The sequence below is a fragment of the Vanrija pseudolonga genome, chromosome 1 (assembly GCF_020906515.1).
Source record: "Vanrija pseudolonga chromosome 1, complete sequence".
Taxonomy (NCBI): Eukaryota; Fungi; Basidiomycota; class Tremellomycetes; order Trichosporonales; family Trichosporonaceae; genus Vanrija; species Vanrija pseudolonga.
In genome coordinates this window covers 1482249-1509869 of record NC_085849.1, presented here as the reverse complement: position 1 = coordinate 1509869, position 27621 = coordinate 1482249, and the positions used below count along the sequence as shown (strand labels likewise).

Genomic DNA, 27621 nt, shown 5'->3' with positions numbered 1-27621 from the left:
TCCAAGGAAGCATCTGCGGGCGGCTCTGCATCCTTGGGTCCCGGGCATCCCCACAGGAATGGCTTGACACCGACGCTAACAAGGGGTTGAAACTGCAAAGCATAGCAGCGTTGCCTTTTTGTAATGCATGCAGCATCCATACATAGAATACGTATCGTATCGGCAGCCAGTAGAACGAAGAGCGCTCGCTGTCGTCCACCACTCATTGCCCTCCAGGTAACACTTATGCAGTCGCATCGTCCGTCCAGTACTTACATAACCATAGTTAGTCACACGACACTGACAGGATGCATGTTGCTGAGGCGTGCGAGACCCCAGCATTGACAGGTTGTTACACTTCGAACTAGCAATGATGCCCCGAACTTGCTTTGACTAGAACCCCCTCCCCCCTCCCCCTCCGCTCCCACTGGCCCCGCGGTACGCGTCTGTTACAAATATGCCCCCAGTTTTTGTGATTAAGGTGGTGGTCGCAGACCTTTCTGCCGCGGGACAACGAGGGGATCGAACCCTACCCACACCATGTGTTGAGATTATAAGTGGTTTGTTTTTGGCTTGATTTTGGAGGGTTTGAACAAGAGACGCGACGGTCATAAGCTACTCGCGACGCAATGCATCACTTTCGAAAGTTTTTATATTTTGTAGATTTTTTTGCGGTTTTCTTTTCTATGATCCAAACGAAGCGGCGAGCCGCTGTGGGTATCGGACCGAAGCGCGGGCCTCAGGCGGGGCGATCACGGGCCTGCGCGTAGCGGTGTCCGGCCTGCGGGAGCAGGCCACCTTGTTGTGGTTGTGGTTGTTGTCGGGGTCGACGTGGAGGGGCCAGAGGCGATTCACGCCTCGAAGCCGGCAGTGAAGCCGTGCGGGCCGCGTCCGTGGCCGTGAAAGCCGCCGCGGCCACGACCGCGCCCACCGAAGCCGGAGCCAGGGCCAAAGTGGTGCCCGTGGCCAGAGGGGCGGCCGCCAAACCAGCTCCAGCTGCCGCCGGTGCCGTGGCGGCCGGGGCCGTGGGTGAAGTCGCCGTGGGAGAAGCCGTAGGCAAAGGGACCTCCGCCGCCACCACCACCGTGGCCGCCGAAGCCGCCGAAGCCGCCGCCGCCACCACCGCCGGCGAAGCCAGACTCGCCGGCCTCGAACGCCTGGTTGCGCTCGCCGAAGGGCGAGAAAGAGGGGAACGCGCGCTCGCGTTCATCCTCGGACTCGGAGCTGCTCGAGCTCGAGCTGGTCGTGTCGCGCTTCTTGCGCTCGCGGCGGGCCTCCTTGGCCTCGGCACGCGACTGCGCACGGGCAGCTTTGAATGCCTTCTTGTGCTCCTTTCGGGCGCGGTGGGCGTCGCGCGCGGCGTCGCGGAAGGCGCGGCGCTGGTCGGCGGCAGCGCGGGCAAGCTCAGCACGCCAGTCGACCTCGTCGGGGCTTACGCCGGGCGGGAGCTCGACGTCAAAGCTGAAGCCGTGGGGGCCGCGGCGGCCGAAGCCTGGGCCGCCGAAACCGAAGCCGCGGGGGCCACCAAAGCCGGGACCGCCTGGGCCAGAAGGACCGCCGAAGCCGAAGCCACCGGGACCGCCGGGACCACCAGGGCCACCTGGGCCAGCGGGTCCACCGAAGCCGCCGCGGCCAGAGGGGAACTCGGGCGCCTCCGTGGGGATCTCGTCAAAGCCGGGGGGAGGTCCGGGAGGGGGAGGGCCGGCGGGAGTGCGCGGCGCCTGGTGCGAGTCGAAGCCTGGGTGGTGGGGAGGGAATCCGGGGCCGCCGCCGAAGCCAGAAGGGCCAGCTGGGCCAGAGGGGCCAAAGGCCTCAAAGTGGCCGAAGGGGAAGGGGAAGTCGAAGGCTCGCTTGCCGTGGTGGTGACGGGAGTGCTCGTGGTGGTGGCGGCGGTGCTCGCGGTGGTGGTGCTTGTGCTTGTGCTTGTCGTGCTTCTCGTCGTTGTCGTCCATGGCTTTCTCGCCATCCTTGTCGGTGGCGTCCTTCTCGTGCTTCTCCTTACGCTTCTCCTTGTGCTTCTCCTTGCCCTCCTTGTGCTTGTGCCTGTGCTCGGCGCCGGGGCAGCCGCGGTGCCCGGGCGAGCCGTAGCTGAAGAAGGAAGCATAGTTGGGGCCAATGCCTGCCGGGCCAGCGAAGCCGCCGACGGGGCAAGCGCCGAAGCCGCGGGGTCCAAAGGCCGGGCCAGCTGCGCCGGGGAAGTTTCCAGTCGCGCCGGGCCAGTGGCCACCGAAGCCGGCGCCGCCGCCGAAGCCAAAGCCGGCGCGCTGCGCATCGCGGGCCCAGCGGCGCCAGTGGCGGCCGCCCTTGCCGCCGACGAAGACGACGCGGACGCGCTCTCCGTCGCCGGGGGCCTCGATGATGACCTCGGCGTCTGACTCGGACTCCGAGTCGGACGACGACGACGACGTGCTCTCGCTGTCCTCCTTGTCGTCGAGCGCCACCTTGGCCAGGTCGGCCGCGGTGGCGTCGACGTCGGCGGCAGCAGCCTCAGCGTCGACGAGCACGACGTCGTCGTCGCTCTTCTCAGCTTCGGCAGGAGCGGGGGTCGTGTCCTTCTCGATATCGACACCAGGCTTATCCCTAACGATGTCAGGATCCGCGGTGGCGACGGCAGAGGGGACGTACTCGAGGTTTGCCATTGTGTTTGTGTGTGTGTGAGAGTGAGGGGAGGAAGGGGGGTGAGTTGATGCTTCGTTAGTGTCCCAACAGCCCGCCTTTTATCTCTTGCGACAGCTCGGCCATGGAGAGATAAACGACAGACCCCGAGCAAAAACACAAGCCAGGAGGTCGGCGAGGTCGAGCCGCCACCTCGGCTGCGGGCAAAGCGGCTCGGGGACCGACGTGCGCAGGCGCCACCTGGCACCTGGCTACGCGTGCGTGCGACAAGTCAGTTCACACGCACGCGCAGCGGGATGCACCGCCGCAGTGTTTTGCCTTGGTGCAACAAGTGCACCTTGTTGCGTCGAGTCGCGTCAAAGTCGCTGCGAGATTGCATGGTGAACGATGACGCGTCGTGTGCCGCAGCTACCCCGCAGCCGTAATTGCGCAGACTGATCGGCAGGAAAAAGCAGCAAAAAAAGCTAATCGCCGCTTTGACGGACCGCCTCCGCCGACCTCGGGCTCGTTTCACCGGCCGATATGGGCACTATGCTTAATGTTCTGCCCCCATGAGCAGTTTCCATCTGCCAGCGCATGCCAGGGCATACCAGGACATGCCAGCGCACGCGAGCACAGCCTAGATGGCACTGGAATCTGCCTCCCCACCTCGCGCCCATGCCCGACTCTCGAGACTCGGCAATCAATGCCGGCACAGCTACATGAAACACGAGCATGGGCAAGGCGATGGGGATCTAGCCTGACGACGACGACGACACGTCTTTCTTGCCCTGGACAATCACCGAGCGATAACACAGGCCTGCTTGGTACGGTACATTGCATACAGCATCATTAGAACCTCGTGGCAGTCCCTTGCCACACACTACCGATATCGCCTCGCCTACATCATGCCAGTGGAAACCTTTTGTCACTCCTCAACACACCCGTCTAGATCTGCTTGAGCGTCTTCTCAATGCCCTCGGCGAGGATGGCGAGGTGAGCATCGCCGAAGGTGAGGGTGGGTCGCAACCTGGTGGAGCGGTCACCACAGCCACCGACCTGGATACCGTTGGCGCGCATCTTGGTAACAAAGGCGTCACGCTTGGCGGGGGTCTCAAAGTCGAAGGCCTGGAAAGTACCGTCGTTCTGGCCACGGTGGTTCGAGACGACGCCCTGGTTGCGCGAGAAGATGTCGGCAAGAGTGGCGGAAAGCTTCTTGCCGGTGGCAGCGGTGTGCTCGACAAGGTTGTTGTCCCTGATGACCTTGATGAGCTCACGGGCCTGGAGAGTGCGCATCGGGTCACCCATCCAGGTGTTGTAGTTGCGGTAGGGAGCGTTGGGGCGCGTGTCGAGCTTGTGGAAGATACCGGCCTGCTGCATCTTCTTGGAGAAGGTGACAAAGTCGGGCTCCTCGCCCTCCTTGAGGCCCCACTTCTCGTGGGCCCAGAAGGTACCGGTAGCACCAACACCAGTCTGCACCTCGTCGACAATGAAGTAGGCGTCGTGCTTCTTGGCGATGAGACGGAGCTGGCGGAAGTACTCGGGCGAGGCGTGGCAGTCACCACCCTCCGAGAGGATGGGCTCGATGATGACCGCGGCGACGGGGCGAGTCTTCTTGCTGGGCTTGTTAGCAATGCTTCAGGTTGAGTCATCGACTTACTGCTGGACAAGGATCTCCTCGTACTCGGCGAGGCAGCGGGCCTCCTCGGCCTTGTTGGCAGCCTCGTTCTCAGCGAGAGGGTACTGGGTGTTGGGGAAGGGGGCCACAGGCCAGTCGAAAGCGGGAACGTCAATCTTGTGAATGGCCTTGGAGCGGGTAGCCGAGAGCGAGCCGAAGAGACGGCCGTGGAAACCGCTCTTGAACGAGAGGACAACGAGCTCGGGCGAGCCGGGGGCGTGGTTGAGCATGCACGAGTCGAGCTCCTCCTGGGTGAAGGCAGCGCCGCCGCGCTCGCGGTTACGGTAGGCCATGCAGGCAGCCTTGAAGGCGGTCTCTGCGCGGTGTCAGCTCGAGCACGAGGACGATAACGACGAGCTCACCGTTGGCACTCGAACCACAGAGGGTGGTGACGAGCTGGTCGAGGCCCTTGGGGCGGACAGTCAGGAGACCCTCCTCGAGCCACTTGGCCCAGTCCTTTGGAGGGAAGGAGCCGAGGGCAGGGCGGTTGAGGGCAGCAGTGATGAACTCCTTCTGTGGGAGCGTTAGCGGCTGGGTGACCTTCTTTTCAGCAAGACTCACCGACTTGGCGAGCTCGATCAGCTGGGGAACGTTGTAGCCGAGGGCGATCGACGAGATCTGGCCAAAGACGTCGAGGAGGACATTGTTGTCGGCGTCGACGAGGTAGTTTCCACTCGACTTCTCGTAGTCGGCAACGAGAACGTGGGTACGGGCGTCCTGGATCTGGTCGATCTCCTTGGACTGGGGAGAGCGTTAGCAGCTGTCCTGTGGGCGCAGCTGTCCTTTCGGCGACTGTCCGCAAAGCTCCCGAGCGCTAGCAGCATCGCCCGCGCGGCGCTACTGCTTCCACGCTCGGGCTCGCACACGCCCGCCGGTTCACACTCACAATGGCCAGGCTCTGGGGGCCGGGGACGGCAGCGGTGAGCACCTGGGGCTTGACGGGCTCGTCGGGGATGAGGGAGCGCGAGGAGAAGGCGCGCGAGTGGGTGCGGGCGGCACGGACGACGCGAGATGGCAGAGCAACTGAGCGCATGGTGGGGGGTGGAGGAGTGGTGTGTACAGAAGGAAGAAGGGGTGGGTGAGAAGGGATACGAGGAATATATACCGGGGGAGCGGGGGTATGTCGTCGACTGTTGGCAGCAGCTGGGTGGGTTGCTGCGTGGTGGAATATGGGATTGCTGCCAGCCAAGCGACACCCGACGCGAGCAAAGGTTACGCCTGAACTGGTGGGGTGGTTGTGGCCCCGCACTCGCAGCCGCTGCCTCGCCTACCATGGTAGCGCTGGCTACACAGACCCATCCACCAGCCAGGAGTGCATGATAGCCGCGCTGCCTACCGCCCAGTGCGCCCAAACAGCGAGCCAGGCAGCCATTCTGGACGCGCACTGGCTGGTCACGACGGCCCCTCCGCGCCTCGGCAGTCGCCCCTCGGCCCGAGAATCCAATTTACGCGAGCCAATCAGCCGACATTTGACCTGGACTCTGAGGCTCTATGTGACCTTTTACTGTTGACTATGTGACCTTTCTGCAGCTCTATGTGACCTTTTGGGTGGTTGATATGACCTTTTTGGCGAGCGGAAGTCCGTCTGGTCTATCTGGGTGGAGTGCTTTGTTGCGGAGGACATAGTCTGACCACCGCGGTGCTCAGTGTGGCCAGTTTGGCGAGTGGTGGCACCCCTCTGCCTCGTGGCTGCTCCCCACCTTCAATTGCCGCCGTATCGTAAGACAGCCCCGGCAATCAGTAGAACTGCATGGTCACGAAAACTTATGTCATCCTTCTACGTAACGGCGTTGAGCGAGTAGAGCACCCAGGACACGGCCGAGAACGATAACGACCCTGGCGCTGGCCGGTTTCTGTACCTGCAGGCAGGAGAGAGAGGTAGGGTACCACCAGAGAGAGGCCGTCCTCCTTAAATGTGCACCTCCTGAGTGGCCGACGGCACCGTCCAAGAGCACGGACTGGCAGAGCCAAGGTGGGCTCTCTGCGCAGTCAGGCTGCAGGAGAACAGCAGCGGGCGGTTCAATGGCTCCCAAGGCGGCGGAGTATGAGCGGCTAAAGCAGCATGCGCCACGGCCATCGCCGACAGATATACGTCCTCGCGCACGGCCGGGCTGACGGGCCGGTCCAATATCGGTGGGGCACCCCGGTATAAACCCACTGGCACCCTTCAGTGGACTCCATCTCACCATTCCAACCCCCACCTACAACGCACACAATGACGACTCAGTCCTGGGAGACCATCGCGGCCAACAAGCGCGCCCAGCGCGACGCCCTCATCCCCGACGAGTGGAAGGTTGATGTCCCGGAGTCGGTCATCAACGTTATCGACGTGCCCCGTACCTCTGGCATCCTCTCGCCCGCCGAGATCAAGATCACCGAGACGGACGCCTCTACCCTCGTCAAGCAGATCCTCGCCAAGGAGCTCACGTCCGAGGCTGTCACCCTCGCTTTCTCGAAGCGCGCCGCCATTGCGCAGCAGCTGGTGGGTTGTCACGCTTTGTGCAGTAACTGACGCACAGACCAACTGTCTCACTGAGATCTTCTTCGACGAGGCCCTCGCGACCGCCAAGAAGATTGACGCCGAGTACGCTGCTACTGGCAAGGCTATCGGTCCTCTCCACGGTCTGCCCGTGTCGCTCAAGGACAACTTCAATGTCAAGGGCCTTGACACCACCGTCGGCTTCGTCGCCTGGGCCAACGAGCCCCAGCAGGCCGAGAGCGAGATGACCAAGATCATGCGCGAGTCGGGCGCCGTCCTCTTCTGCAAGACCAACGTCCCCACCGCCATGATGATCGCCGAGTCGTACAACAACGTCTGGGGCTACACCACCAACCCTTACAACCGCAAGACATCGGCCGGTGGTAGCTCGGGCGGCGAGGGTGCTCTCCTTGCGCTGAAGGGTGGGTTGTCAAGTCATGGGCCCCAACTGACAACACAGGCTCGCCATTGGGCGTTGGTACCGACATTGGCGGCTCCATTCGTATCCCCTCTGCCCTCAACGGTATCTACGGCCTCAAGCCGTCGTTTGGCCGCTTCGCGACCTACGGCGCTCGCTCCGGCATGCCCGGCCAGGAGGCCGTGAAGTCGATCAACGGCCCCATGTCCTCTGATCTTTCGTCGGTGGAGCTGTGGTCCAAGACTGTCGTTGGCTCCAAGCCTTGGGAGAGGGATCCGAACATGCTCCCCATCCCTTGGCGTGAGGTCGAGCTTCCCCAGCAGCTCGCGTTCGGTCTGATCCTCGACAATGGCATTGTCCGCCCCACGCCTCCCGTCACCCGTGCGCTGCTCGAGACCAAGGCCGCCCTCGAGAAGGCCGGCCACAAGGTCATTGTCTGGTCGCCCTACGAGGCGCTCAAGGCCCAGAGCTTGCTCGAGCGCTTCTTTGTCGGCGACGGCGGCCAGAAGATTGCCGGGTTCATCAAGGACGGAAGTGAGCCCTGGCCTGTGGGCCTTATCCCTTACAAGGAGGCGCACGACAAGCTCGCCTCAGAGCCCCCGCTCGTCGGCAACCTCTGGTCGCTGCAGGCTGAGCGCACGGCTTACGCCAAGGGCGCTCTCGACCACTGGATGGCCTCCAAGAGCCTGACCGGCACTGGACGGCCATTCGACGGTGTCATTGCTCCCGTCACCGCCTACTCCGCGCCTCCTCACCACACGTTCGAGCACGTCTCGTACACCTCTATGTGGAACATCACCGACCAATCGTCTGTCGTGTTCCCTGTCGGGTTCGCGACCCCGAACGACGCCAAGCCTGCTGGCGGCATTGGCGAGTACCGCAGCGATATGGAGAAGAGGATTTGGGAGAGGTACGACCCCCAGGAGATTGCCGGTGCCCCCGTGTCCCTTCAGGTCGTCACGGCGCGCCTCGAGGAGGAGAAGGCGATCAAGCTTACCGGCGTCATTGCCGCTGCGCTTGCCGACAAGTAAATTAGCATGTAGACTGGTTTGTAGGGCTCTACTGGGACATGTACCACAGTTGTCGTTGTGCCGCTTGCAACCGTCCGCGTGTAAGAGCTCCGGATCGGCAGCACCTCGGTCCCGCACACTGAACGTGCGACATGGCGGACGTGCCGCTTCGTACATGCTGTGCGCCTCCCAGCGACACATCCCGCCGTATACCAAGCAGGAACCGCCCGCTGGGCAGGGGTGGGCAAGCTGCTATATCCACTCGGGACCCTGCCCTGTGGGCCACCGTCCGAGGGTTTGTTGACAGCGGCGACGCCGCAGCTCTGCCTCAACTTAGCGCCCCATGCATCCCTGGCAGATATTGGCCTCGCCTAGATCCATATTGGCGAGGAGGCGAGCGTTCGCATATCAGCGCACGGCGAATGGCGAGGCGCGTGGGGGGACAGCCTCGGTCGAGGAGAGATGTGTGACTTGTGTGTGGGGCACTCGATGACCTCTGGACCGCGACGCCTCCGGTCGGAGCATGCAAGATTGCCACACTGACAAACCGTTCTCATCACCCACATCTGCAGATAGCACCGACTGCGCGATACAGCACTCCAGATACCAGCACACCCACTCGTGTCTGCACGATAGCAATGACTTCCACAAACGCCGTCGAGCTGGATAAACTGGTGGAAGAGGGCTTTGCGTCCCAAGGCCCAGACCGATCGGGAAGTGACCGACTGAAGCGCCGACCGGGCCGACGACCGGGGATCGGTCCGCATTCATCAGGGACACCGACTTTTCGTTTGTCCTCAATGTGTTCCTGCTCCCTTCGACTGGCGCGCGTGTTCTTCACCTCCGCCCGTAGGCCCTCTAGCCGCTGAGAATCCGCACAGCGCGCCGCCCCGTGAGCGGCGACGGCCGGGTTTGATACTCCCCACACCGAGACTCCGGGCCCCGCTACGGACCTGAGCCTGACGTGAACAGTCATCCCTCCCTCTTGGAGCCATCTCTCCCTGGAGGATCTCTCGACGCCGCAGGCCAAGCAGGGAGGTCAGCTCAGGTATCCCCCACCTCTGCACGAACGCCGCCTCGCTTTCGGGAGTGTCCCAGGCCGCTCTTTAGCCGACACAGATTACGGATGCTTGCCTTGGTGCAGAGCTGCACGCTGGCCAGAGTGTGGGCTACTCGAGGAGCACTGGCAGAGATAGCCGCGAGCCAGTCAGCTAGCGCCAAAATCGGTAGAGCCGGTACACGCCACAGCCCACCCGCCAGTTACCGCCAAATCTGTGCGCTGATGTCCTGTGACCTCTGCGCGAGTTGGGGCCCTGCGCTTCGCCCTAGGGTCACCCCACGACAGCCGCTATCAGCAGCGCTGTGAGTGGATAGTTTCGGCCGAGCGCAGGTCATAAAGCAGGGAGGATGCGATCCGGATGTCTCTTCCCCCATCGCTCCATCATCAACACTCCACAATGGGCGCAACACGCGACAAGATCGAGACACTCTTCTGGGGCAAGCCGCCCGCAGACCCCAAGGAGCGCAAGCTGCTCGTCAAGCTCGACGCTATCATTCTGTCATATGTGTGCTTGAGTTACTGGAGCGAGTGTCGAGGGAGAGTTGAAGCAGACACTTGGCGCTGACACGGCCTCCCAGTCAACTATGTCGACCGTGCCAACCTCAACAATGTGAGTGGGAGCGAGCCGGACGAGCTGAGCGGAACCGGACTAACTTGCCCCAGGCGTATGTCACAGGCATGAAGGAGGCCGTGGGCTTCAAGGGCAATGACCTTACGCTTGCTGGTGAGTCGATTTGATACGAGCGATTTGATAGAGTGAGGGTTGAGGAGCGGCGATCGAGCCATGTGGCACGATCGGATTTGACCGATGTGGCGATTTCGGGACGATCCCTTCCTTCCTTCATGCCTTTCGGTCTGCTAACTCAACCAGGCTCGTGTTTCACTGCCGGATATGTCGTGGGCCAGATCCCTTCAAGTATCATTCTTGCCTCGGGCCGTATCACGCCCCGCTTCTGGTTCCCCTTCTGCGTTTTCTGCTGGGGACTCTGCACCCTCGGCCTCGCCTTCGTCAAGAACGTCCACCAGGTCTTCGCCATCCGCTTCGTCCAGGCCCTGTTCGAGGCTAGCACCTTCTCGGGAACGCACTACATCCTTGGATGCTGGTACAAGGACTCTGAACTCGGGAAAGCGCACCGCAGTCTTCACATCCTCGGCCCAGTTCGGCACCTTCTTCTCGGGCATCATGCAGGGAGCCATCAGGTCGACTCTCGACGGCCACCACGGCAAGGAGGGCTGGCAGTGGATGTTCATTATCAACTTTGCGGTTCGTGCACCTTCAACGGGCGTTTGCAGAGCTGACCATCTCGCAGATGACGAGTTAGTTTAATCTGGCACTGGGCTGCCCGCCGCACGTGCTGCCTGGTGGCGACGAGCGAACGCTGAGCTGACCATCTCCCAGTCCCCATCGCCGCCTACGGCTGGGCCATGTTCCCCGACACGCCGCACAACACCAAGGCCTTCTGGCTGAGCAACGAGGAGCGTGACCTCTGCCTCCGCCGTCTCCCGTACACCGAGCACCACAAGATCACTTGGAACACTTTCCGCTCCTCGGCCTGGAAGATGGTGGCTAACTGGCGGTGGTATATGTTTAGCTCCCTGTTCATGGTGTCGGCCACGTCGTTCGAGAAGGTAAGATGATGAGGGAATCGGCTGGGCTGACAGACAAGACGGGCATTTACGCCGAAATGCTCCTGTGGCTCAAGACGGTCAAGAACGCCGATGGCACCCCCAAGTGGACTGCGTCCCAGGTCAACTACCTGTCTACGCTTCAGACCGCTGTAGCGTCAGTCTTGATACGGTTGCATGAGCTAACAGTTCAGTATTGTCGCCACCTACGCGATGACGGTTTACTGCGACGCCACCGGCCATCGTTTCATCGCCAACGTCATCATGTACGCCTCGGTCTTCATCTCTTCGATCATGCTGCTCGTCTGGAACATTGGCATCGGCGGCCACTTCTTCGCGTACACTGTCAGTGGTATCGGTTACGCAGGCCAGGCAAGCAACTTTGCCTGGGCCAACTCGATGACCCGCGACGACGACATGCTGCGTTCGATGACGCTCTTCTCGATGAACCTCTTCTCCAACCTCTGGAACCTCTGGTACGCCATCACCGTCTGGCCCGTGTCGCAGGCGCCCAAGTTCCGCAACGGTCAGATCGCCACCCTCGTCACTGGTGCCGTCGCGGTCGGAATCGCCGGCGGCATTGTCATCCTCTCGCGCCGCTACCCGCCCGCCCTCCCCCAGGACAACGAGGTGGCCGAGGCGAACGAGAAGGGCTTTGACGTCTCCGAGGTCCCTGCTGTCGACGACCAGGGCCACCACGTCAAGTAGAGACCGGCTCTGAGCTGGTTTTAGCAGAGTGTGGCGTTTGGCTTGGTTGGAAGTAGAGGATTGGCGTGGGTCAACGGAGTGCCTATCTTGGCGGAGATAGCCGATGCTCGGTTCGGGTGTGGCGTGTTGTCGGGCAAGCCTCGCTACGAGGTACGGAGTAAACGTTGTAGAAGCAGACAGTTCTGGGTAAACAATGCAAGTAAGGCTATGCAGAATCACACGGTGCATAGGAGAGTGTGCCCAACAAATGATTGGCTCGTTAGGCGACGAGTCTCTCGGGACCATCCCTTCGACAGCGGAAATCTCCCATTCCTCGTCCAAAACTCGGTTATCACGTTCACACAGCACCTAAGGCCACGCAGAACCACACGGTGCATTGCAGAGCGCGAACAGCTATTTGCGACGTCTGGCGGCAGGCCCTTCGTGATCCCTGGCGTGACCACCCTCGTGCTACGGTGCCCAACCTCCTCAGTCCTTCCTCCCTTGCTTCATAACTCGGTTATCGCGGTATCGAAACAGACATCGGGCTGCCAAGGGCTATCAGCAAGGTTGTGGGTCGCCTCCACACTTGACTCACGCAGAATCACTGCACAGCGCAACACAATTAGGGTCCATTCACTACGACGTGGCCTCTAGTCAAGGAAAATACGCGAGTTGAGCCTGTTGGCAACCTCCCACGGCGTCAAGTCCTCCAAGTCCTCGTCGTGATAACGCCAGAACGTCTCCATCATTTGCCTGGCCGCTCGGTTATCGAAGCAGGCGTGCGGACTGAGGGGGCAGTCAGCTTGTGGTTGCGCTCGTCTCGGCGATTGACTTACCCAAATTCGCTAAGAAGCTCAATGGTTGATTGGCGAGCGGGATCCCCTTTAGGGATGTGGAAACCAGCAATCACAAGCGGCCACGTGAGCCATGTAATCCGTCCATACGTCGCAAGCATTTCCTTGGCCAGTTCGATAATGGCTCGAGCGGCGCTGTCGATGCGGGGGTCGGTACTTGGGACACGGAAAACGATGCGAAGCAGGCGGATTTTGGTGGCATGGCGATAAGCAATGTTGCCGTACTGGGTGCGAGGGTGGAACGGCGTGAAATTGCACGCATTGTCCCAGACCTTGAGCTCCGCAAGCAGCGCATTCGCCTGTTCTTCGAGCTCCGCCCGGTCGCTCAGACCGTTGGCCATGGGCTTTCCATCGATCGACGCCGCAAAGTCGGAAGGGCACGATCCATCTTTTCCCGGGCTGCGCATGGAACCTTGAGGCAGGCGGGCAGTCACTCGAGGGGGGAGCTTGAGTAGCATCGACGACATCTGCGCTGTAGCGTTGTGATGGTTTGTGCCGGGTTCGCGCTCGTGAATGATGTAACCTCCTTCACGGACTCGCGAGACGACTGTGCAAGCCTGAATGATGTCAGCCCAGCTCTGCCTCTTTGACTCACCCTCGCGATGAGGTCGCACATTCCTCGGGACATGCCAAACATGCGCTCGATACTCTCCCACTCGTTTTCGCTCTTGGACCAGCTCTCCGCCTCGAAGAACCAAGGAGTGAACGCATCTCGAAGGATCGACGGAGCCAGCTCGGTGGTCATGCAGCCAAAGACATCGCGAATGGCGAGTTGTTCGAGCACAAAGCGCGAGATTGAGAGGTGGTCGCGCGGTGAGTCTGCGAGGAGCGCCTGTGCACCTCCCAGGCGGGCGATAAGCGACAGCACCGTTGTAAGAAGCGAGTGCCAAGCGTCATCCGCAGCAAGTGACTGCGCAGGCGTCAGCACCGAGTTGACTCCATCGCACTTACACTCGCAATAGTGCAACTCAAGAGAGCTGCGAGGACGAGCTCCATCTCGGTCTTGTCAATGCTCTTGGGTGTGCCGTCTGGGCCCTCCAGAGCGCAGCGCACCAGCTCGAGGATGCGAGGACGCGTCGCACGGGTAATTCTCCAGGCCCCTTCTTGGTCTTCTGGGTTTGAGACATAGCGCAAGTGAACTGCGCCGACGGCGAGAATGGCCATTCGCAGAGCATCGGCAGCCGGGGATACGCTGCGGGCAAGTGGTCAGCCCCAACATTCCTCGAGTTCACACCCCACTCCCAGACTAACCCAGGTAGCTGTGTAAAAGCCAGTGGCGCATGGACAGTCAACCACGGATTCCACGGGGTATGCGGAGCCTCAAACGCGAGGATAATGTGGACCGTTCTCGAGAGGTAGTGGCGCATGACCAAGCGCTCGTCTCTGCGTGCGGGGAACCCCACTATCAGCTTGGACGTCGGCGCAGGAAACGATCGGAAGAGGCAGCGGCAATCGGCGGGCCATCAAGTCCGATACGCGAAGACCTACACGGATGAGAAGTACGGCTGGAGAAAGGATCTGAGACAAGCCGTCAGTACCGTATGCCCGAACTTTGCCACCCAAATACGCACGGGTCCATCATCATCTGCGCGCGGACATGGTCGGGAACGAGCTCGACCTCGCGCTCCTTGCCCTTGACGGATCCCAGGGAATGGAGCGACGAGACAAAGGCCTCTGGGGCGTGAAAGTTGAGCTTGAAGCGACGCTTAGCGGGCTCGGTGACCGAATGACTCCGTGGCTTGCGGGGGCGGTTCTTTCGGCGCTGGACGGGATCGTCTGGCGGCCAGGTGCACTGAGAATCAAAGATTAGCGGGGTCCGCGCATCATCTGGGCCAGCCAAGCCAACGCAACGCCCAGCAAGGAGGGGCCTTCGGGGCCTTTGGTGGTCAGGCCTCGTCGAGGGCGCGCGTCGCGATGTGCTCTGCACAGACCGGCTCTTGTCCTACAGGGACAAAGGAATAGTCAGGCAGTGCGTTGCCCCACGGCACATCGCGCACCGCTCACTACACGACGCGGCCAAACACAGACGGAAGGGCCCACAGCAGAGCGAGCAGAAGGCAGGGGCCGAGCCGAGCCACTTACCTCGCGATGTCCGACCTGGCATTTTTCGCACGTCGGCCGTGACTCGTCGCACTTGACTTTGCGGCGACGGCAGGTGAAGCATCCAGAACGCGAGCGCTGTCCTCCAGGCTCGGGGGCGGTAGCTGTGCCGGCTTGGCTTGCCGTCTCTGCTGCAGTGGTCCCAATCGACTCTGCAGTTGATAAGGGATTCGCGCCGCCCCCAAAGAATGCGAGGAACGGATCCATCATGATCTCGGGACTGGTCGACATGGTTGGTGTCGGTGGCGTGGCCGTGTCAATCCGTCAGTCAGTGGGAACGTCGACAGCTGTCGGGGGCAATGGGAGTACGATGGTGCTATGGAGGCCAAAATGTAGAGTGTTGGGTGGGGTTGTGGGGGAGGCTGAAGGATGGAGGGGGGATGACAACATGTCGTGCTTTAGAAGCCAGTGGGCTGTGGGTGGCTGTGGGCGGAGGGCTGTGGGCTGTGGGTGCGTGTCTGGGTCTGAGCCAACCCCGCGTTCGTTCCAGGGACGAGGCAACTGGGGTGCAAGGGCGGGGGGTAGGGGGATGGGTAGGGTGTGGCAGCGGCAGCAACGCGGCATCGGCGGCATCCTACTACAACCTGCGCTACATCATCAATCGCCTGGTCTGGCTGGCTCTGCCAAGCTTCATTCTCAAGGGCCCCCCTCTCTTCTCTCAACTTGTCCGTTCTCCAACGACAGGCACGAACCAATGCGGACCAAGAGGGCCAGCCAGTCTCTGCTTCCGCCCGCCCGAGTTTCTGGCACGAGCTGGCTTGCGTCTTGCGGGGGGAGACTCATTAACTCCTATGATAGCCGAGCTCCAATAGGTCCATTCCGCTCCCAGCTTGGTGATTAGTCTGCTCGCCTAGTTGGGGAGGAGAGCTCGCCCCGTTCACCCGCTTTACCCCGCGGACCATAGCGTGCCACGGGCGTCCTGTGCGCCGATTCGCGTGTATCTCTGCTGTTCTCTCGCCTGTTTCCTGGCCGCCTGGCGGACGACTTCCACTCTTGTGCCCTCTCCCCCGAGGCCCATCTCTTCCCACCACCCAATTACTTGCCGGCTAGAAGTTCCAACCGGGACTTGTATGTCATTGATCACGAGGTTTGGGCCAAATCCCCCCACCATTTGTTGAACCCGCCCACACTTGACGGCTTTGGCGCCATTTCCGTCTGCATAAAATGGGGGGACGGTTAAAGCTATCCATGCGACTCCCATGCAGGCCACACGTGTACCACGTGTCCGCCACAACGTCACACTGATCAATCACCGGTTCTTCGCGGGCCGCAATGTCATCATCGGCCTGTCGCCTCGATTTCTGCCTTCGGTGTAGCGCAAACACCTCGCGCCTCCTCGATTAACACACGAGATCTCTTCTCATGAACATTGCCCTTCGTCGTTACAACCCTCTATCCCTCTCTTCAAAGTCGCCACTCGCACACCGTTTCTTCGCAACAATGGCCAGCAGCACGCCCTTCGACCAGCTCGCTTCCGGTTCCTCCGACCCTCGCGATGCCAACCTCGTGATTCGCGAGGTCGTCCCCGGCCTGCTCACCTTCAGCATCCCCTTTGTGCGTAGCACATCCCAGGCATTAGAATAATCTAACACCATATTCAGGCGCGCTTCGGCTGGGTCCCGATCGGCGGACGCTCGACCGCCATCCGTCTCCAGAACGGCGAGGACATCTTCGTCTACGTCTCGCACCCTTACACCAACGCTACCGACGAGGCCCTCAAGAAGCTCGGCGGCAAGGTCAAGTGGCTCGTCACCCCGGACGGCGAGCACGGAATGAACATCAAGGCCTGGGCCGAGCAGTTCCCCGACGCGCAGGCGATTGGCGTCAAGCGCTTCGGCCACCAGAAGCCCGAGGTCAAGTGGGCTGGCCTCTTCCGTGCCGGTGGCGAGGACAAGAAGTATGGCTTTGAGGACGAGGTGCGTGCTTGACAACAAGGCTTCGGTTTGTGGGGTAGGGGGGCGGAGAGCGGGGTTGAAAGTGTTGGTTGAAAGTGTTGGACACGTCGATCGGCCGTGCGTCGGGAACTGCCTGCCTTCATGTTTCCGTGCTCGCCGTCCGGGGTGACGGGCCACTTGACCTTGCCGCCGAGCTGTTTGAATTCGTGGTTGGTGGCATCGGTGTACGTGTATGAGATGTGGACGCGCCGGACCGATGGTCACCTTGGATGACAGCCCGGTCTTGTGTCGGAAGGGCTCGAGGGGAGCGCAGGATCCGTGGTCGTCTTGGACGAGAGCTCGTTCATGTGTAGCATCATCAAGTGACTACCAACTGACTTGTGCCCAGATCACCCTCGTCAACGTCTCGGCGCACGTCAACGACGAGCTCGCTGCGATCCACCACCCCTCCGGCACCCTCCTCGAGGCCGACCTGCTCTTCAACCTCCCCGCGACGGAGCAGTACTCGCGCGCCGGCGGGCTGCCGTACTGGATTCGTCTGCTCGGCGGCGGCCACTCGCTCAGCCCGGGCGGTATCCTCCACTCGCGGTTCGCCAACGACGTCATCAAGGACAAGGAGCTCGGCATCAAGCAGCTCGCGCCCATCTTCGCCGCCAAGTTTGACCTCATCATTCCCTGCCACGGCGACGTGATCGAGTCGGGCGGCAAGAAGGCCTGGGACGAGGTCTTTGCCGCCTACCGCGAGGGCAGCAACTCGGGCACTGGCGAGGGTAGCAGCTCGTAGGCGCGAGCGTGTGGACAACATATTATATATTCATTGTATCAAATAGTGCCTCAGCCTGTGCCGCGCTCAGCGATGGCTTCTATTCTATGTTAGATTCCGGACGAGCCAAAGGTCGCTTGGTCGCTGGTCATGTTGACACTCGGATCGTAGCCCGTGGCCACCCAGTCGGCAAACGTGGCGAGGAATGACCCCATGCCACCCGTTCCCGTCTGCGTCTGTTCAAACTGCCCCAAGATGGCATTGACGTCCTCGTGGTTGACTTCGAGCGGGGCCGTGTTCCACTCTGTCATGTTGTACGTCGTCTCAGTGAAGCCAAAGGCATCGGCCTGTTTGTAGTTAGCGTGAAGTATCGGCACACGTATCGTTGTGCTTACGTTCGACTGTTGCACTCCACGGCCAGTGGATTGCGGTGGACCCATGGATTGATTGGGCGGAGCAAGGTACGCCTGTTGCTGTGGCGGAGCTGGACGATGTGGTGGGTTGTTGCGGATGAGGCGAACTCGTCTTGACCAAGGGTCCGTGGCTCCTGGGCTGGCAGCACCAGAGGTCTCGCCTGATCCCATGCCATTCACTGGGTCCATGCCATGGCGTCTCAACATGCGCCGCATCTCCGTGAGCTGAGTGGGTGTGAGCTCACACACACGAGTTCGAGGCGGATACAGCACTTACGAGCCACTTTGCTTGTCTGAAGTGAACAGCCATCCTCATAAGGAAGGCATCCATGATCTCGATGTCTGCGCTAAGCTCTGCAAGCTCTGCCGCCTGCGGGGCGGGCGGGAGAATGAAAGCATGCTGAAGACGTATGCGCACGCTTTCTAGGACGCAGATTGGAAGGGCATTGTCACCGAAGAGTAACGTGTCCTGGTCAACAATGCTGCAGACGTGTCGGATCGTCCTGGCCACCATCTGCGCATGGGCGTAGCAGGCGTCACGAGTTGTCTCGATCCATCCTGGAGGCGCGGCCGCAGCGATCCCAGGCTCGAGTGATTCCGGGAAGCCAGGCATCGCGAGGCGGTACAATTCGGCATGGTTGATCTCGTACCAGACATGAAGCATCACGAGTGGCGTGAGCTGATTCTGATAATGCCGTGCGTAGATTGTCTCTCGTTCGAGCTGGAACTGAGGTGGAAGCGAGGCCCGCCACGCATTGAGCTTGCGTTCCGCCACAGCGAATGTTGATCCTGGCTCCCATGGTGGCAGGTCGACCGCGGCGTTTCTGTTCCTTGAGCTGCGCAAGACAATCGCCCGGATACCCTGCAGCCTGAGATGATGACCGAGGATACCGACATCGTTGTAGCGCTCCTGCAGCGCTTCCCCTTCGCCCTCTGTTTCAATAGCGGGGACAGGTACCTCGGTCGGTATGGCGAACTGGTACTGCTGATCGTCACAGGGCAAGCGGATGCTCATGCTCCTTGCTGGAACCGCAAGGAACTCTGCCACGCCTGTTGACATCATTCTGTCCAGCGAGTAGCAGCCCCACATGAGCCGTCGTCGCGTTTCGCGCTCAGTTACCGATGCGGGGTCGTCGGGAGGGAGCTCGCGATGGAGGCCAAGCGCCAGTGCTGTGCGGGTCGCCACAGCCGCCAGGACAAAGCCACGGCCGAAGCGGCCGGAGTTGATCTCATGCTTGGCGAGGATGAGGGCGGTGGTCACGTTGTCAAGGCTCATGTCGTCCTCCATAAGGGCAGCCTTGGACTCGGTCCCCCAGGCCTGGGCGGCGACGCTACCCGCTAACGGCGGAGGCGGTGCACCGGGCGGTGTAGACGTGGTGGGCGGTGACACAAACCGCGCGGCGACAGCGCAGATGGCCAGAATGACCTTGCGTGCTACGCGTCCGTCGGCAACGTCTCGTAGCAGTGTTCCGCGATGGACAATGGCGTTCGCTTGGATCGGGTAGACGTACGTGAAGAAGGCCTCGAGATGCCGGTCGAGCACCGGTCGCGGGATTCCGTGCAGCCTGTTTATGTCAGTCGCTAGCGTTCCGACATCCGAGGTGGGCACTGAACCAGATCTCGACTCACGAGGGTATACTGTTGGTCCGTGACAGTCCGGGGTCGTCGGTCGGTGACTCCTCGGTACTGCTGGGGGTTGCTCCCGAGTGGATCGAATGCATCGACGCTCCCCGTTCAGGATGGTACTTGCATACCGTCCCCGTTTCTGTGCATCGCGTGCACGACGGCCGATCCTGAGAGCACACGCTCCGCGCAACGCGGCACGCGACACATGCAGCATAGCGGTTGCGGCGAACGGGTCCGGCTAGAGGCGTTAGCAAACATGACATCCGCGATACCTACTCGATGAAGATGGGTACGGTTCAGGCGCCTCTTGCTTGACTGACACGGAGCCTCCGCGCTCGTCAAAGACGTCGCGCACTGCAGGCCAGCGGCAGGCAAGGAGGACACGCTCGCAGTTGGCACAGGTCCCGGGCGCCTCATCGCATTTAACCTGTACAATCGATAAGCGATCGGGTCTGATGAAGACGAGCCAGTGCTCTTATCTGCACTGGCCCAAGCAAGATCTTACCTTTCGTGCCCTGCATGTCAGACAGCCTGATGGGCGTGTCAGTGTTGTTGACGATGGTTGTTGATGGCTGTCTGCTCACCAGTCCGTGTTCGTTTGCCTTTGACTCGGCGTGCACCGCTTGCCGAAGCGGCGGCGGCAGCGGCGTGGTTGGATGCCGAGGACGACGCTGTCGAGGCAGCGGCGGCGGCGGCACCAGGTGAAGGGCCATGTGCCGAGTTTGAGCTCATTGGCTGGGGTGGGGATGTGATGCGTGATGGCAGAGTAGCCGATGAGTGGACTCTGCAATGAGATGTGGTGGTTGCTACCTGAGCAACTTGGTCGCGAAGTCGCGATGGGCCACTTGGTGTGTGTGCCAGTTGTCGGTTAGTGTGCTTTGTGTTGTGACTCACACCGCAGCAAATGAGCAAATCGCGCCAATAATAGGAATCGGGGCCTCGGCCTACTTGTAAACCGCCGCGGACAAGGCCGTATTACTACTTAGGCTCCCCCCCTCGACGACGCGGGATCGCCCATTAACAATTCTAACAGTCAGGGTAAAAAGGCGGCGCACCACATGGCACACATAGCAACATGTCCTTCCATGTAGCCTCTAGTCATCATAAACGCGCTGTTGCATACATGTGTAGTAGCCAAGCGTCGCAGACGAGACCAATAAGAAATGGAAAACAAAGCTAACGGTGGCCAACAGAAGAGCCTCGACCTGTTTCGGCCCTCCCTACCATACTTTGATCTAATCTTCAACCTTTACCTTCTTCTTCGTGCCCACGTCACTACCGTCTCCCTTGCGCTTCGCCTTTGCCTTTTTGGGCGCCGGACTTGACTCCTTTCCTTGAGCTCCCTGGAAATACTGGTTAGCTGTCGTTCGGTGACGATTGGCAAGCCGAAAAACTCACAAGCTTTGAATGGATGTCCATGAGTTTGGCGTAGTTGACGCCTTGTCTTGGCCAGAAGAAACTGGCAAAGCTGAATACGTGTCAGAAAACATCACTGAGAGAACTACGAGGCAGGCCGTACTCACACCCAGCAGTGCTTGCGCCACTTGGAACCATCCTGGCCAAGTGCCGTCTTCTCCGTCACGATTTCGTCGATTCGAGAGCCGATGCCTGCCACACATTCCTTGAGAGCGGCAATCTTCTCCTCGCGGCTGAGATGCTCGGTACCAGACTTGAGCTTTTTCTGCGAATTATCAGCAAGGTTTCGCAGTATCGGTGATGGCAGCCAACATACCAAATGCTTCTTGGCTGGACGAAGGGCCTCTTTGACGGCATCCTCGTCCATCGACTCGTAACTCTCCTCGTCCTCCGAATCCGTGTACTCCGGAGTCTTTCTTCTCTTGCCCTTGTCACCAGCAGCAGCAGCAGCAGCCGCCGCCGCAGACGCACTGGCCCCACCACCGCCAGAACGAGAAGCTGGTGCAGCGCGAGTCGAGCTGGTGCTCGGAGCAAAGCCTGAAGGCACTGGCAATGGCGGGTGGTCGTATCCAAAGCCCTCCTTGACCGGCATGCTCTCAATGACCGCCTGTTGCTCGATGAGCATACGGCGGTTCTCCTCATATTCGCGGATCAAACCACCTGACTGTTAGCAGCTGGAAGCCAGGGCATCAACTCACAGAGGTAGTCACCGCGGCGAACGAGATGTATGGGTCCCGGGATACCCGCTTTCGGGGCACTGGGGTCCTTGACGACCTTGGGATCTTCAAGGAAGATCATGTCTGCGAGCTGGAGCGCAGGGTCCTGTACACGTCAGACGTGGTGTTCTTCGCTGTTCACCCCGACACAACTCACCGCCTTGATCTGGTCCCAGGCGCCAAAGCCATACTTCCAGACACCGACAAGAAGCTTGGAGTCGTGGATTGCACCCCACTCCACGGACCAGTTCATTGTTGGCTTGAGGTTGTCATGGGGGATCGCGTAGTTGTCGGGATCCTCAACCCGCTTGAAATGTTCGACAAGGGCCTTCAGTTCGTAGTGGCGTGCAACAACAGTTTCGGCGTTGATGCCCTGGATGCCCCGGAAGGAGAAGAGAATGGCCTTCTGGCGAAGGGAGGATGAGATTACCTCACCTCGCTCCTGCATGCCCCGAAGTTCGGCTTTGTGGGCAGCGACAGCCTCCTCAGCTTGGGCCAGAATCTCGTCACACGTCTGGATAACCACGACGCGGTTCTTTGCCGACAGCTTGGCCTCGTCGACAATGGTGTCATAGCGGGTGCGGATTGGGCCCCATTTCTGTAACCCACGGATGAGCACGCGCAGGTCACGATCTACGAGCGTGTCAGCTTTCTGTTGATCTCTATAGTCCTTCCCAACTTACCCTTGAGTTCAATGGCCCGCTGCGCATTGCTCTTCCTTGGCCCAGAAATCTTGGCCTTCTTCTCTGCAGGTGAAGCGGCCTTGCTTCCACGCTCGGCATCGAGGTCCGGGTCGGCCTCGTCCATGCCTTCATAGGCACCAGGGGCACGCGCCGCGGCACGCTTGCGAGAGCCCAGCTCCTCGGCCTGCAGAGCCCGGCTCTCCTCCTCGTCCAGCTTGACTCGCTCCTCGACGGGGATAATGTCGTCCCAGCTGAGGTCATCAAGGTCGTTCTTGACATCTTGAATGGCAGCAAACTGTGCCAAGAAAGCTTCACCACCAGACGAGGTACCCGCTGGTGCGGCAGTTGCCTCGGTGTCGAAGTTGTCGGCCTTGGTGAGAATGTCGTCCAGATCCATGGCGTCGAGCTTCTGGTTCTGAGCAGCCTCATCGGCCTGGAACATTGACCTTGCACCGAACTTGAGAATGGCAGCGAGCTCCTCCTTAGAGAAGTCACCGCTCTTGTCCTTGGGGGTGGAGGTACCGTTGATGTGACCACCGCTCGTGTCCGTTTGGTTGATGACTACTTCGTCAGCATACAGTTTTTGGACTCTGCAGCTACTAATACGCACTGGCATACTCGAGAATCATTTTGCGCTTGGCACGCTCAAGAATATCTTCCTCGATGGTGCCCTTGGTCACGAATCTGTAGATGTTGACGTGGCGCGTTTGTCCAATTCGGTGAGCGCGCGCCATTGCCTGGAGATCGTTTTGAGGGTTGTAGTCGCTCTGCATGTCAGCGGATGCCCGTAGGAGACGAGACTCACGTCAAAGATGATGACCGTGTCCGCCGTCTCGAGGTTGATGCCCAATCCACCAGCACGCGTCGACAGAAGGAATGCAAAGTCGGGTGATCCAGGGGCGTTGAAGTGCTCGATACTCTTCTTTCGCACGTCACTTGGGACTGTACCATCCAGACGCTGGTGAACATAGCCGCGTGCCATCATGTAGTCGGAAATGATGTCGAGTAGCCTGACCATCTGACTGAAGATGAGGACACGGTGGCCATCGGCTTTCAGTCGAGCAAGGAGCTTGTCCAGGAGGACCATCTTGCCACTGTTCATGACAAGACCACGGAGCTGCTCGTGAAGAGGCTTGTTCCGGTCCTCTGCTCCGTCGAACAGGTATGGGTGATTGCTGGGCGGTTAGCGCGGGTGAAAACTCCAGTGTGTAAGGTTAACTTACGCCGCCTTCTTCAACTCCATGGCCACATTCATGAGCGACACGTTCTGGGTGCCACCCTTGCTGAGGACGGCGAAGTTCTTGGTAAGGATGTCTACATTGTCAGCCAAAGGCTCCCACCACTCGAGCTCACTCTTGTAATAGTGTTGCTGCAAACCCGACATCTCCACACGGAGAATGGACTCGGACTTGGTGGGCAGCTCCTTGACCACGTCCTTCTTCAAACGACGCAGCATTAGGGTCTCGAGCTGGCTGTTCAGGGCCTTGATCTTGCCCTCCTGCTCGGCATCACCGAGCTCAAAGTCATTGGCCAACTCGAACTGCTCTGGCTCCACGAAATGGAGGAGCGCCAAAAGTTCTGGAGGGGTTAGTCACCAGGGCCTTAGTCGATCAACTCACCCTTGACGTTGTTTTGGAGGGGCGTGCCTGTGATCAACAGCCTGAAGCCCGTGGAGAAGCTTGACAGCGCCTCGTAGAGCTGCGCGTCGCTGTTCTTGAGGCGATGGGCTTCATCGACCTCGAGGACCTGCCACTTGATCTGCTGGAGGTCCTGGCGGTCCTTCAGGATAAACTCATATGTGGTGAGGAGAACCTGATTGTTAGAACCGAGCATCTCGCGTGGCATTACGCACGTTGAACTTGAGGTTCTTTGGTGGTCCAAACTCGGTTTCACGAATTTTATCCCTGGAAGCAGCAGAGCCCATGTAGACGATGACATTGAGATCGGGGGCCCATGTGTTGAACTGCATCTGCCAAGCGTTGATTGTAGACAGAGGAACGACGACAAGGAATGGGCCGTACTGCCGCTGGGTGTGGAACAAGTACGACAGGAAACTGACTGACTGGACAGTCTTGCCGAGGCCCATCTGTTTGACTATTAGGTCCTGTCCAGTTCAAGAAGCAGCAGCACGTACCTCGTCTGCAAGCATGGCACCGTGCCCACCCTGCGACCAGCGATAAGCAAGCCAGTTCAGCCCAGTGAGCTGGAAAGGCTTGAGAGCGCCGCCAACGTGCAAGTACTCGGGGTCCTCGGCAATCTTCTGGTATGCTGGACGACCGTGCACTGGGTACGAAGCCGAGCGCGCTGGGACAGTTGGGCGAGCCTCCCGTGCGTGGAAGGCGGCAATGGCTTCCTGAGCCTGGTCCTTGATATCGTCATACTCTGGTCACCCGTCAGCGGCCGTCACCTCAACGTCAGTGACACGTACTCTCCCAGGTGCACTCGGCATACTGCAGGTCTGACGTCAGTGACGCGCTTGCTTTAAGAACTCACTGGTCCACTTGACCAAGAACTGCGTCGTGCGCTCGCCATCACGCTTGTCGTCCCTCTCACCAACGATACGCTCCACGGTCTTATAGCTGTCCTGGAGCTCACGCACTCGTTCGCGATCGATCTCGTACTGCTCCAGGTCCTCGCGAGTGGGCTTCCACTTGGCATCTGGGGCAGGGTGATGGTAGGCCTGCTCGACCTGCCAAACCTTCTGGATGTAGTTTTCCACCTTCTTGAAGCCCTTGTAGCCCTTGAGGAAGGCGTACATCTCGTCGGTGTTGTGGATATGGCTGTACTCCTTCCACTTGATGTGGAATCGCTAACAGGGTTAGAAAAACATTCTCCGGACGACAACGCGAAACGTACCAGATTGGTGTGAGGGTTGTCCTTCTCATCGCCTGCATGCTCCTCATCGCGGCTGTGAGAGAGCACGAGGTCGATTTCATCGGCTGTTCCGTTCTCAACTGGTGCGTCAATACACCTGTCTTGCAAACAGTAACTTACTCAATGGAGCCTCCTTGTCATAGTACATGACGTCCTCGTCGCCCTCGCTGTCCAGGCCATAGTCCACGCTCGCCTCGTTGTAGGTGACAACCTTGCGGGCAGCTCCTCGGCGCCAAGACCCCGTGTCCGAGTCGCCAAAGGTCGTGTCAGGCGTCGCGGTGCCGCGAGAGTTGGCACCCGAGCGCTGGAAGAACTTCTTCTTGTGCGACTTGGTTGCGTAGTCCTCGTCCGACGAGTCAGACTGAGGGCGCTTGGAGGGGAAGACAGTGGGAGCGGCTGATGGATCAGTATGAAGCCTAATATGATGCTTGGGACTCTCTCTACTCACGCTTCTTGACGACTTTGGGCAGCTTGACAGCCTTTTTCTTCGGCTGGTCGCCAAAATCTGGGTCGTCATCGCCGTCACCATCGTCATCGTCGAAGTCGTCCTCCGACTCCTCGTCCTGCTCAGAGTCGCTGTCGTTTCTCGAGACGAGACCCGTGGCCTTAGAAGGGTCAGCCCGAGTGTTGCGTCAGACGTGCCTGGACACTTACAGGTGCTTCACTGTCCATGTCTACCTCGTCCTCGCCTTCCTCGTCCGCGTCGTCGTCAGATGGCTCGGGAGTGAGGTCGTCATCGGATGCGGGGCGTGGAGGCTTGAGGATGATCTGCCGCGGTGCCTTCAAACCGATCAGTGCCAGACCCAGAGTGGGGTCCCATGCAGGTACTTACTGGCAGAGCGCTACCTCCATTGTTGCCAGTAGCTGCAGAGACGTGGCCGGGAGACCCCCTCTGCGGCGGTTCTGGGGATGACTCCTCAGACTGCATGGTTGCGGTGTCGATGGGGGAAGGTGTTACCTGTAGCCGATCAGCACCGAGACGCGTCTTGGAAAAGATGGGTATGTTGTAACCTCTTTTCATTTAATCCACTCTCTCTCAACCTTGTTTTCGACTTGCTCCAGTCGAGAATGACGCGCAGGAGTGTCTTTGACGACGTCCTCGGCCTGACAATAGACCTGCGCCGTCGACTGAGGGAAGGTTCTCGCTCCCCCCGTCTTCCTCCCCACCAGGTGTGAACTCAATCCACCCCGAGGTGACACTTTTGCGACTCTTTGTTTAAATGGCCGAGATATGCAGATGGACACGGAGCTGGATTCCAGACGAATGAAACGTACCTGTGTCCTCGACGGCTGGCAATGATGGCGAGCTGGATGGTGGTACTACGCAGGTTTTGTGTCGGTGGGGGGAGGTGGTGGCCGCCAGGCGGGTGGGTCGTCCGACGTCGGCGTCGGATTGGGTGGGTGACACGGGTGTCTAGAGTGCTGACCGGTGTCGGGCGGTTTGGGTGGTGGATGGTCCCAGCGACGTTGACGAAGAGACTCTTTACAATGCACAAGGTGAGTTTGATGCTATGCTTGCTGGCACCGAGGTGGGTGTGAAATGGAGTGGATGCTGCGAGCGAGCGGGATGCCGACGACGTGCGCCCCGACCCTTTCCTTTGGTGGGTGAGCGTGGGCAACGGGGGCAGCGAGCGGGGGCAGCGCGGACAGCGGGCGCGGGTGGCACCCCAGCGAGCGAGCGACTTTGTAAGGGCCCAGCCAGCCAGCGCCGTTGCGCTCGTCGTCAACGCGTGCCGCCGCGTACCCGCCACCATTTGACCCCGGTCCACCGCCGGGTCACCCCAGCCAGCCTACACCAGTCCCCACCTTGGCCCATTTTCATTCTACGTTTTCCTCATACAAAGTCGACCACTCGCATATGCATTAGCAACATGCAAGGCACTCAACGACATCAGCAGCAGCTCCGGACCGCCCAACAGACTCTGGTCGCCACTTGGTCTCCACGCTCGCCAGCATCGGAACCCGTGGCCGGTCACCCAAGATGCTTCCGATCATACCCGGAGAGGCCGCACAGACTTAACCGGTCCCCAGACCCAGCCGCGTCATCCTCGCAAGCCCTCGAGAGCGAGCGTGGCGGTGACTGCAGCCGTGCTGACCTCGGCGCCACTGACTGTCCTCGGTGGCGGGGAGAAGGGGGGTGGTGACACCGGCTGGCTGACTGATGGGGAGCAGAGTGGAGGTAGGTGGGTGAGGGGCGACAGGGTGTGCGGTGGCGAGGGGTTGGCCCTGTGAGTTCTGACTGTTGGGGTAACGACGAAGTGAGCAGGGGGGATTGACTTATGCAAGATGTAGAGTGAGCGAGCGTTGTGAGGGCAGGATGTTTGTCGTTCCAGGCCTTGCAGTAGTGGAAAGGAGAAACACGCCAGGAGGGAGGCTCGCCACCCAACGGCCAAAGAGCTGGCTGGCTAGGGGGCACAGTACTCAGTAGAGCTGTGCTGGTTCCCAGCTGGTTGGAGCTTGCAAATCCAAGGTACGCGTCGTATAATCTCGGTCGTGAATGTGCCGATGCATCAGAGTATGAGTATGCAAAGTTGCAACACCTGAATCCAAAGTCTTTCACTGGCAGAGTGGTGGTCGTGCATTGACGACCCTCCCTCTACGTTTCGCCAAGTGGGTGCGTTGGGTGGGTGGGGGAAGCAAGTCACGTGACAGGACACGTCCCAGCTGGCGTGCCGCCGCGTTGAGTGAGTGGTGGGTCCGTGTCGTGAAGCGGTCAGTGACATCTCGTCGTCGTCGCTCATCGCTC

General features: G+C 60.2%; 6 protein-coding genes across 7 annotated transcripts; 2 read left to right on the top strand and 4 right to left on the bottom strand.

Moving 5' to 3' along the window:
* Positions 1-566: 566 nt before the first annotated feature.
* Positions 567-2708, bottom strand: LOC62_01G000586 (uncharacterized protein). The gene is made up of 2 exons (XM_062767030.1): positions 2605-2708; positions 567-2559 (listed from the first exon to the last, which is right to left on the bottom strand). The coding sequence occupies exons 1-2, from the start codon at positions 2616-2618 to the stop codon at positions 831-833; spliced, it is 1743 nt and encodes a 580-aa protein (XP_062623014.1). The 5' UTR covers positions 2619-2708; the 3' UTR covers positions 567-830.
* Positions 2709-3398: 690 nt separating this feature from the next.
* GATA (4-aminobutyrate aminotransferase) lies at positions 3399-5392 on the bottom strand. The gene is made up of 4 exons (XM_062767029.1): positions 5139-5392; positions 4615-4993; positions 4235-4568; positions 3399-4192 (listed from the first exon to the last, which is right to left on the bottom strand). Exons 1-4 carry the CDS (start codon positions 5283-5285, stop codon positions 3523-3525), a joined length of 1530 nt encoding a protein of 509 aa, XP_062623013.1. The 5' UTR covers positions 5286-5392; the 3' UTR covers positions 3399-3522.
* A 1054-nt stretch (positions 5393-6446) lies between these two features.
* amdS_1 (Acetamidase) lies at positions 6447-8240 on the top strand. Its single transcript, XM_062767028.1, has 3 exons — positions 6447-6734; positions 6772-7153; positions 7192-8240. Exons 1-3 carry the CDS (start codon positions 6468-6470, stop codon positions 8178-8180), a joined length of 1638 nt encoding a protein of 545 aa, XP_062623012.1. The 5' UTR covers positions 6447-6467; the 3' UTR covers positions 8181-8240.
* A 3682-nt stretch (positions 8241-11922) lies between these two features.
* moc3_3 (Transcriptional regulatory protein moc3) lies at positions 11923-14845 on the bottom strand (the record flags this gene model as incomplete). Of its 2 annotated transcripts, XM_062767026.1 has the most annotated exons (9): positions 14472-14845; positions 13961-14181; positions 13878-13907; positions 13641-13772; positions 13341-13581; positions 12985-13299; positions 12372-12946; positions 12131-12321; positions 11923-12080 (listed from the first exon to the last, which is right to left on the bottom strand). In XM_062767026.1, the coding sequence occupies exons 1-8, from the start codon at positions 14718-14720 to the stop codon at positions 12186-12188; spliced, it is 1899 nt and encodes a 632-aa protein (XP_062623010.1). In that variant the 5' UTR covers positions 14721-14845. The 2 variants fall into 2 exon arrangements, with proteins under 2 accessions (XP_062623010.1, XP_062623011.1); XM_062767027.1 differs by lacking the exon at positions 11923-12080 and having other exon boundaries at positions 12186-12288.
* A 937-nt stretch (positions 14846-15782) lies between these two features.
* On the bottom strand, positions 15783-26414 carry hrp3 (Chromodomain helicase hrp3). The gene is made up of 29 exons (XM_062767024.1): positions 26151-26414; positions 25708-25833; positions 25530-25655; positions 25324-25480; positions 24996-25271; positions 24858-24955; positions 24495-24810; positions 24430-24459; positions 24136-24383; positions 23854-24087; positions 23621-23813; positions 23355-23579; positions 23225-23315; positions 22807-23176; positions 22612-22768; positions 22002-22562; positions 21476-21951; positions 21301-21424; positions 20919-21262; positions 20710-20867; positions 20585-20654; positions 20458-20529; positions 19315-19424; positions 19190-19249; positions 17979-19125; positions 17838-17930; positions 16773-17494; positions 16091-16405; positions 15783-16043 (listed from the first exon to the last, which is right to left on the bottom strand). The coding sequence occupies exons 2-27, from the start codon at positions 25801-25803 to the stop codon at positions 17258-17260; spliced, it is 6069 nt and encodes a 2022-aa protein (XP_062623008.1). The 5' UTR covers positions 25804-25833; positions 26151-26414; the 3' UTR covers positions 15783-16043; positions 16091-16405; positions 16773-17257.
* On the top strand, positions 15930-17168 carry LOC62_01G000582 (uncharacterized protein; the record flags this gene model as incomplete). The annotated part of the gene is made up of 3 exons (XM_062767025.1): positions 15930-16043; positions 16091-16405; positions 16773-17168. The coding sequence occupies 3 exons, from the start codon at positions 15930-15932 to the stop codon at positions 17166-17168; spliced, it is 825 nt and encodes a 274-aa protein (XP_062623009.1).
* Positions 26415-27621: the final 1207 nt, after the last annotated feature.

Excerpts from the sequence above, each read along its gene's own strand:
- GATA (XM_062767029.1), bottom strand. The coding sequence starts at position 5,285 with ATGCGCTCAGTTGCTCTGCCATCTCGCGTCGTCCGTGCCGCCCGCACC. Across the intron at positions 4,994-5,138 it reads GCCCCCAGAGCCTGGCCATT|TCCAAGGAGATCGACCAGAT; the intron begins GTGAGTGTGAAC and ends CGCTCTCCCCAG. Across the intron at positions 4,193-4,234 it reads GAGGAGATCCTTGTCCAGCA|CAAGAAGACTCGCCCCGTCG; the intron begins GTAAGTCGATGA and ends TAACAAGCCCAG.
- amdS_1 (XM_062767028.1), top strand. The coding sequence starts at position 6,468 with ATGACGACTCAGTCCTGGGAGACCATCGCGGCCAACAAGCGCGCCCAG. Across the intron at positions 6,735-6,771 it reads CCGCCATTGCGCAGCAGCTG|ACCAACTGTCTCACTGAGAT; the intron begins GTGGGTTGTCAC and ends ACTGACGCACAG. Across the intron at positions 7,154-7,191 it reads TGCTCTCCTTGCGCTGAAGG|GCTCGCCATTGGGCGTTGGT; the intron begins GTGGGTTGTCAA and ends CTGACAACACAG.
- hrp3 (XM_062767024.1), bottom strand. The coding sequence starts at position 25,803 with ATGCAGTCTGAGGAGTCATCCCCAGAACCGCCGCAGAGGGGGTCTCCC. Across the intron at positions 25,272-25,323 it reads GCCCAAAGTCGTCAAGAAGC|CCGCTCCCACTGTCTTCCCC; the intron begins GTGAGTAGAGAG and ends CTGATCCATCAG. Across the intron at positions 19,126-19,189 it reads CGGACCAACAGTATACCCTC|GCTGCACGGAATCCCGCGAC; the intron begins GTGAGTCGAGAT and ends TGACATAAACAG.